General features: G+C 33.9%; 1 protein-coding gene across 1 annotated transcript; it reads right to left on the minus strand.

Annotated features, from left to right (window-relative positions):
* LOC109715438 lies at window positions 1,903-5,319 on the minus strand. Its single transcript, XM_020240426.1, has 5 exons — window positions 4,756-5,319; window positions 3,867-4,646; window positions 2,559-2,682; window positions 2,081-2,474; window positions 1,903-2,002 (listed from the first exon to the last, which is right to left on the minus strand). The coding sequence occupies exons 1-5, from the start codon at window positions 5,317-5,319 to the stop codon at window positions 1,903-1,905; spliced, it is 1,962 nt and encodes a 653-aa protein (XP_020096015.1).

The raw sequence follows: 8,836 nt of genomic DNA on the forward strand, positions 1-8,836 counted from the left end.
CCAGAGACCGAGGTAGCAGCACCCGAGTTGATGGTCTAGCTTGAGGGGTTTAGAGACAAAGTACAAACTTGTAATAAATTGTAATAATTGTGATTGTATTTGGAAGATGAATGTAAAAGATAATGTGTTGTAACATTTATCTAAGTTAAATGTTGTGAGATCGGATCCAGATATTATTTTGGGTTATTTGCATACACGTCCCTACAAACATAGTGAATTGCAGAAATATCCCTGCAAATTGGAAACTCCATAAGTTGTCCCTGCAAAAGTGCAATGTTATGCAGATATGTCCCTGCGGTCAACATCCGTTAGTGAACTGATTATTTTTTAACAGTTGAAGAGTGAAATGACATTTTTGCCCTTGCAAATATATCCCTCCGAAGCCCTAACTGATAAACATTTGCAAAAATATCCTCGCAAAAATGACAACGGTCATTTTTGTTCTTTATAAGTGAAATGTCCATTTTGCCCTCACAAATATATCCCTCCAAAACCCAAAGTAATAAAGTTGTACAGAAATGTCCCCAAAAATGACCCTAACGGTCATCTTTTTCCTCTATAAATTCATCACTCCATTGCAACATATCATATAACTCTTTTTTTGCTCTTTTCTCCTTTATTGATCCACTATTTTCCTTCTTCTCTCATTTTGATCTGTTAAATCGCAGCAACTTTACTTTTCGATTTTTTTTTCTCTTCTAATATTTTTATGATGAGTGAAAGATCAGCGGATTCTTCTTCGAGCAACCAAATCCCTAAGTGCGATTGCTTTAAAACTTGTAGAATTTGGGTTTCAAAGCAACCGCACACTAGAGGTCGTCGGTTCTATGGGTGTCCAAACTGGGGGGTAAGATAATTTCTTTTGCATTATCTGCAGTATTTAACCCTAACTTTAAATTTTAACCATTTACTAATTAGTTTCATATTTTGCAGAGTAATGAGCACTATAATTACTTTGGTTGGATTGATGACGCACACCACAATACTGTTGACTTAAAATACCAAGTACAAGCATTTCAAGAAGCAGTGGAGCATCGTATTCAGAAGTTAGAAAAGAAAGCTTTATTTCTACTTAAGTTGCTTGTATGTTTAGTATTGACTAATATCTTGTTTAGTTTGACAATGTAATGTGAGTGATAATTGTACTTGTTGTAATGCAAGTGAATAGAGATGTGTAAGCTTTATTTCTACATGCATTTTACAGAGTAATTGAAGTATCCAAAGTCAATGTTGTTCCACAAAGTATAAGCTTTATTCTACAAAGTATCCAAAGTCAATATTGTTCCATACAAACATAGTATCCAAAGTCAATGTTGTTCCATACAAATATAGTATCCACTGTCAATGTTGTTCTATACAAACATAGTATACACAATCAATATTGTTTCATACAAACATAGTATCCACAGTCAATGTTGTTCTATACAAACATAGTATCCACAGTTAATATTGTTCCATACAAACATAGTATCCACAGTCAAACCAATATAAAGTCAAAATGATCCACAAAAGTAGAACCAAATACAACACATATCTATTCAAACCAAAACAACTGCTATTCAAGTTTCAAACCAATACAAACTCAAAACTATTGCATCAAGTTTCATATCTATTCAAACCAAAATATTGCATACAAATCATCCAAGGGTCTCATTTCAAGTACCTATTTCGAATTGAAGTATCCAGAGGCTGATTTTGCACAAGCATCTAGAGGCTGATTACATACAAACCAAAATATTGCATCCAAAGGCTGATTGCATACAAACCAAAATACTAGATACAAGCATCTAGAGGCTGATTGCGCTTCAAGTATCGACCATTTCAAGTATCTACCAAAATACATCCATTCAAATCTACCAAAATAAGGCTTTTACTACATCAGCTGTTTTTCTAAACCAAATCTTAATTTTCTAGAGAACCAAGTGCATCAATTTCACTTATAGCACTTCTTTGTTGGGACTGCAAGTGTTTTGATCTCGATACTACCCTTTTTCCTCTACGCCTGCAATTTTTATATAGTTACTAACTATTGTAGCAAAGAAAATAAATTTAAAGTGAACATTGTTGGTCAGTATAGTACCTTGTGCGACTGCTAATACTTGCTTGAGATGGTGGTTCAGAGTGCGGATTCCCTGCTTGAGACGGTTCTGTAAGCTGTTGATTTGTTGCTTGAGATGGTGCTGCAGCAGGCTGTTGATTTGCTGCTTGAGATGGTCCTGCAGCAGGCTGTTGATTCGCATCGACAGGGTTCTTGCATGTTTTTGCACGGTGGCCTAATTTATTGCATCTTTTGCATCGATGCCTCTTCCTGATTGTCATCTCGTCTGATCCTCTAATTCGCTTGTTTCGTGGTCTTCCAGCTGGCCTATTTAAAATAGGAGGTAATACACGATGACCGATGTCAATCTTTACCCATTGATCACAACTGGGTAATGGTGCAATGGAACTAGCATAGGCCTCCTTATATTTGGCCACTGTAAAATATGGGTGCACATATTTTTCCCACTTTTCATGTTTTAATTTACCTATTACTGCCATTGCATGAATGCATGGCACACCTTTCACTTGCCATAACCTGCAGCTACACTGTGTTTCATGTAGTCTCACCTCAAACCTTGATTGAGGTCCAATCACTTCTGCTGAAAATTCATCACTCCATAGCACCTCATATTGACCCAAACCCTAAAATTATGACGATGGATAGCATAAATAAATTAGATTATATCTAATAAAGAGGCCAAAGTAATTAGATTATAGCTTAAAGGTAAAGAAAAAATTAGTAATCATGAAAAGTAATTAGACTATAGCTTAAATTAGATTAAATTAGATTAAATTAGATTAAAATCAGTGTAATACCTTGCTTATATATTGTTTACATATTTGAGAACCGTTTGTACAATTTCATGATCCCATTTTCTTGCTCTATTTTTTCTATCCTCCATCTTAACCATTATTTTTTGCCGGATAGTATCGAGCATATCAATCTGTTAAAATCGGAACGGCGAAAAATAGATCCAGAAAATAATTTAATGCAAGAAAAGAAAAGATAAGAAAAGAACACACCGATATTTACGTGGTTCGGCCAACGGCCTACGTCCACGGGCGAAGACGGAGCAAATAATTTATTAATGTCGAAAAGGCGGAGTACAAAGAAGATCTCTCAAAAGACCAAAACGTAATTAGATCCGAAACGCCGCAATTAGCATCCGTACAAAACTTAAGTGGCTCGACCCTCTTACCGAAGCGCACCACGTCGCACGTCCCAGTTGTGGTACGGACATAAGCATCAAAGAAGAGATGGCTCGACTCAATAGATACTTTAATTAAGCATCACCTCTTAATTAAGGCTTCGGCTCCTCGTAGAGACCAACCTGCATGGCTCGGTCAACTCTCCTCAAATATATAGCTTAATTACATCATAGCTTAATTTTGAGTCGAGGCTGCTTCTTTACCGGACGGAGCACCAACACCTTAATTAATTTCCATGGCTCTTAATCTTTTGGTCGCGACTTCTTTAATTTGGCCGTAGCATGTATTTATAATACATGTCTCCTAACTAGAGTCTAATTCTAATTAGATTAGAATTACACTCCTAATTATAATCCATATATGCCAAATTAAATCTAAATAATATCTAATCCCAATTAGATTAGGATTTATCCTCAATTTAGATAACTACAAATCTAAACCAAATATAACACAATCAATGGTCTATGCCTATCATTAGATATCCATGCGTTGAATGATTCAGAAATATTGTTAGTCAAGTAATCACACTTAGCAATCGTTCCGAATTTACTTCGACTCCACAAATAACTATGGTTTTGCCGCAAGTATTCAATAGCCATTGGATTTGCTTCATACACCTTAGCGATGCTAGTTTCGTAAACATTAGGTATATATGCTTTCGCTGCGGCCCACAGATTGTCTCTATAGCAGTCCCCAAGAAATTTTTTTTTGAAGTTGCCATAAAGATGGCGCATGCATTCTCTATGTTCAACTCTTGGATACACAACTTGAACGGCCTCATCTAAGCTTTTTTGTCTATCCGAGAAGAATACTAGGCCTTCGGATTCTCCTATTGCTGTCTTCAACCCATGAAGAAACCATTCCCAACTATTCGAGTTCTCCGACTCCACAACACCAAAAGCTACTGGAAAAATTGATTTATTTCCGTCAATACTTGTGGCCGATATCAAAACTCCTCTATGCTTTCCTTTGAGATGACATCCATCTAATGCAATATAAGGTCTACATCCATTGAGGAATCCTTGTATGCATGGACCAAATGCAAGAAAAACTCGCTGAAAATGATGCTCTTCATTAATCACTTGCAGCTTTACTTCCACGTGGCTGCCGGGATTTCTTCTAACAATTTCCTCTTTAAAATTATAGATTCTTTGATACGAATACTCCCAATGCCCATGAATCTTAGACAATGCCATTTCTTTTCCCCTAAATATCTTGGAATAGGTCAAGTCCACATGATATTTTTGTTGCAGTCTCTTCCGCAATTCAGTTGTAGATAAATCTCCTTCCAACCGTAGCCACTCAATAACCCTATTGCACACCCACGATTGTGTTGCCACTTTGTTCCGACACCTATTGGCCGACGTGCATGTGTGCTCTCCTTGTAAAGTCTTTATCTATCACGTAAATGTTAGTTAGAAATATCAGCAACTTTCATTTATAAATGAATGATACTAAAAGTACATTCAAGAATGAAAAGTGAAAATAGGATAATGTTGGTATTACCTGAAAAACTAAGGAATCTTGAAGTCGAGATGCATGGATTCGCCACTTGCAATTAGATTTTGCGCACGTTGCAGTTACCCTCAAAAGATCACTTTTTTGTAGGTTATACTCAAACTCATTTAGTAGGGCAAAATGAGTCAATGCATCTCTAAATGAACCTACATTTGGATATTTTGCTCCTACTTCCATAATAGGGTTATTCACATCATATGAAAATGTTCCTACATGATCCATATTATCCTCTAAATCAGAATCATCAGTTTTAAGAGAACGAAAGCTATCTTCACTTAACATTGCATCTGATTCATCAACTGGTTCTTTAGCAACTTGACCAACATCTTCACCAAATGCTTCACCAATATTTTCACCTATATCTTCATCAACTGCTTCTTCGGCGACTTGACCAACATTTTCACCAATTGCTCCACCAATATCTTCACCAACACCTTCACCAGCACCTTCACCAGTACCTTCACCAACACCTTCATCAACACCTTCACCAACACCTTCATCAACACCTTCACCAACACCTTCACCAATACCCACAATGTTATCATCAATCATATCAATATTGCCCTCTTGTGTTAGAGTTTTTTCACCATTATAGTTTAATGAAATGCCTTGCGACTGAATAGTTATAAAATTTCTGCTTCTTTCATGTCATTGTATATAGAAAATATAGCCATCAACTCCTGCTCAGAGATTGCTTGAATGAATTTCTTTGACTTAACATTTCTTGCTATATACCATATACCAATGTTCTCCGTAACACCACAATCCCATAGTGATCGTACATCTCGACAAAATTCAGTAAGATTGTAACTATCAAGGTCTATCATCAACGAATGCTTCTTACCATCACAATATCTCAGTCCACATGCAGTTTTTACTGTTTTAAAATACCCAGCATAATTGAACTTCACTTTGGAAAAACCATGCTCCTCCCTATCTATGATCAAACTGCCACTGTAGAAACAAAAAAAAAAATAAAAATGACTAGGTTCTATACTCGTATGCTCTATGAAAATATGACAATAATTATATAGATCTAACTTGGATGATTCAAGCCTACTTCTTAAGGCCAAAATTATTTTAAAAAATTAACCTAAAATACTAGGGTTTTTTTTCCAAAACTAACAATCAGATAAATCAAGTTTTTGATTTATAGTATGTAGTGCACTAACCTTGCTCTAGTAATGAAAAAAAACTAACAATCAGAGGAGCAATACACCTCGTTGATGAATATGATGGAAAAAACCCTAGTAATGGTAGATCTGAAGCTTGAGGAAGAGGAATAGGAAAAGGAAAAGGAAGAGGAAGACGAGCAATAAACCTCGTTGATCTGAACCTCGTTGTTGCGCGAGGAAGACGAGCACTAAACCTCCTCGATCGCGGGCGCTCTCCTTGCATCGCGGTCGCTCTCCTCGCACTCTCGGGCGGAACACCTGAGGGCTCTCCTTACGGTTTGGTTCCACTCAACTAGGGTTAAGGGCCCACCATAGTAGTTAGGTAAGTTAATAGGATATAACATAAGAGGGGCAAACTAGTCAATTCACACTATTAACTAATCATGGTTAAGTAGTTTAACTGTGGTTAAATAAATTTCTCTAACAGACTCTAACAGCAAGGACATATCTGCATAACATTGCACTTTTGCAGGGACAACTTATGGAGTTTCCAATTTGCAGGGATATTTCTGCAATTCACTATGTTTGCAAGGACGTGTATGCAAATAACCCTATTATTTTTATCTAGATGTGAATAGATAATAAGAGGTTGTTTTGTTCACCTATTTTAGATTAAGAAATTAGAATGAGATTCATTAATTTTGTTTTATAGGAATTAGATGTCGATTTCCACTTTGGAATGGGAATAAGCCCAATATCCATTTATGGCTTAATCCGGATTAGAATCTCAGACGGACACATTCTAAAAATAATCAGTCAAAATGTTCTTTCATAAACGTCTCCCTCACCACCTCCTTTATCACTCTTCTCTCTCTGAATCAAAACATTCTCTATCAAATTTGTAAATATTAATTTTAGTTTTTATTCTAAAAATAAAAAGTTTTAGATGATTCATTGTTTCATTTTTTATTTTAGTGCAATTCAGTTTTATTTTTTATACTATTTCTCTTACCAACCAAACATGCCCTAACTATGGGTATGAATGTTTTGGATATAATATTTGGTTCGTTTTCTAAAATACGGAGCTCTTTCACAAAACCAGCTAGCTAGTCTTTATGGGTGTTTGGTCTAGCTTTGAAAAATGATTTTCAGGCCAAAGGTAATTTTTGGCTCAATAGAGATTTTGATAATCTCGTTTTTAAAATTCGATTCTAATTTTTAGAATTAGATTTTAATCTTCAAGGACCAAAATTAGAAGCAACTAAAACCTGTTACTTGGAATATGATTCTTATTTTATACTCAAAATTCAATTTTTTTTTATTTTAGATCCAAGTTCTAAATTTAAATTCAAATTTCAATTTTAATTTTTAAATTTTATATTTAAATTTTTAAATTTTAAATTTTAAATTTAAAAATTGAAATTTAGATATTCAATTTATAATTTTAAGTCTTAAATTTAAATTTCAAATCTCAAATTTTAAATTTTAAAATTCAAAATTTTAAATCTCAAATTTAAAATTTAAGATAATTTGTATTTTAAAATTTTAGAATTTAAAATTTAAAATTTAAAATCTAAAAATTTTATATTTAAAATTATAAGTTTTTATTTTCAAATTTTAAGATTCAAATTTTTAAATTTCAAATTTAAAATTTAAAAATTTTAATTTAAGTTTTAAATTTTTAATATTTAATTTTATTATTATAAATTTTAATTTATATTTAACTTTGAATTTGAATTTAAATTAGATGTTAAAAATTGAAATTTTTAGTTTTAAATTTCAAAATTTTAAATTTTTTTAATTAAAAATTACAAATTCATTTTTCTTTTGGCTAAATTCTCATACAATTACAATTTAAATTTAAATTCCAAAATTCATTTTTAAATAAAATTTAGTGAAAAAGTTATTAATAGCACAAAGTCTTTTTTTTGCAAATAATTGTTATAAAATTAATTTTTTATTTAAACTTAGTTATGCTTTATAATTCTTATCAAATTAATTTTTCTACATTAAATTTAATTTAATTTTTTCAAAATTTAGGGAGAACGGGCGTCCTCTTGATTCCCCAGATGATTTTCAGTTCGCTCCTCTTAGTTTTTTTTGGTGCAAAAGCGAGGCACTCCTCGGTTGAATCGCCAACTCTCTTGCTCGTTCACAAAACTCTGCGATCTTTCCTTCCACTTTCTCTGTCTGTCTCAATCTTGCTCGCTGCGTGCTCGCCTTTTGGCCGGGCGTTGTCAAGGATCAATCAGGGAAATTTTGTTACCTATCCATATAACTTTTTGCTTTGTATGTGCTGCTATCTATGATTGTTGGATTTGCTTGACTTTATTTATTCTAATTTCATTTTGTTTTTTTCTATATAGCGTATTATTTTTGAATTATACTGCAGTTTTATTCGTTTGATGATTTAATATATAATATAAGTATTATCTGATATTAATATACAATATTATATATATATATATATATATATAGAACTAGGCTGGAATACTATCAATAGCACCAAACTATTGGTGCTATTGATTTTTTAGCCATTGGATTGAGAAATGGATGGTTAGGATGATGTGGGCCCCCTAGGATTGAGTGAGTGGTTGGTTGAATAGTATAATCTAATGGGTAAAGATAATCAAAGGGTTAAATCTAACGGTGGAAAACTCGATAGCATCAAATCCTTGGTGCTATCGATAGTACCCCAGCCGGACTATATATATGTGTGTGTGTATATATATATATATATATAGAGTGTAGTGTCCCTAGTGTTTAGCGGTCTATGTAATTTCAGCATCTGTGGCTTGTTGGCACGTCTGGTGGGTATCGAGACAAGTCGGAATCATTTTGGTGCGAAATTGACGCAAAACGGACTTAGCGCGATGCGAGAGTGGAGTTCTGACATTGAAATCTGCAAAGTGCAGGATTTCAGTGTTGAGTACCGGTACCTGAGGAGGAGTACC

The sequence above is a fragment of the Ananas comosus genome, linkage group 9 (genome assembly GCF_001540865.1).
Source record: "Ananas comosus cultivar F153 linkage group 9, ASM154086v1, whole genome shotgun sequence".
Taxonomy (NCBI): domain Eukaryota; kingdom Viridiplantae; phylum Streptophyta; class Magnoliopsida; order Poales; family Bromeliaceae; genus Ananas; species Ananas comosus.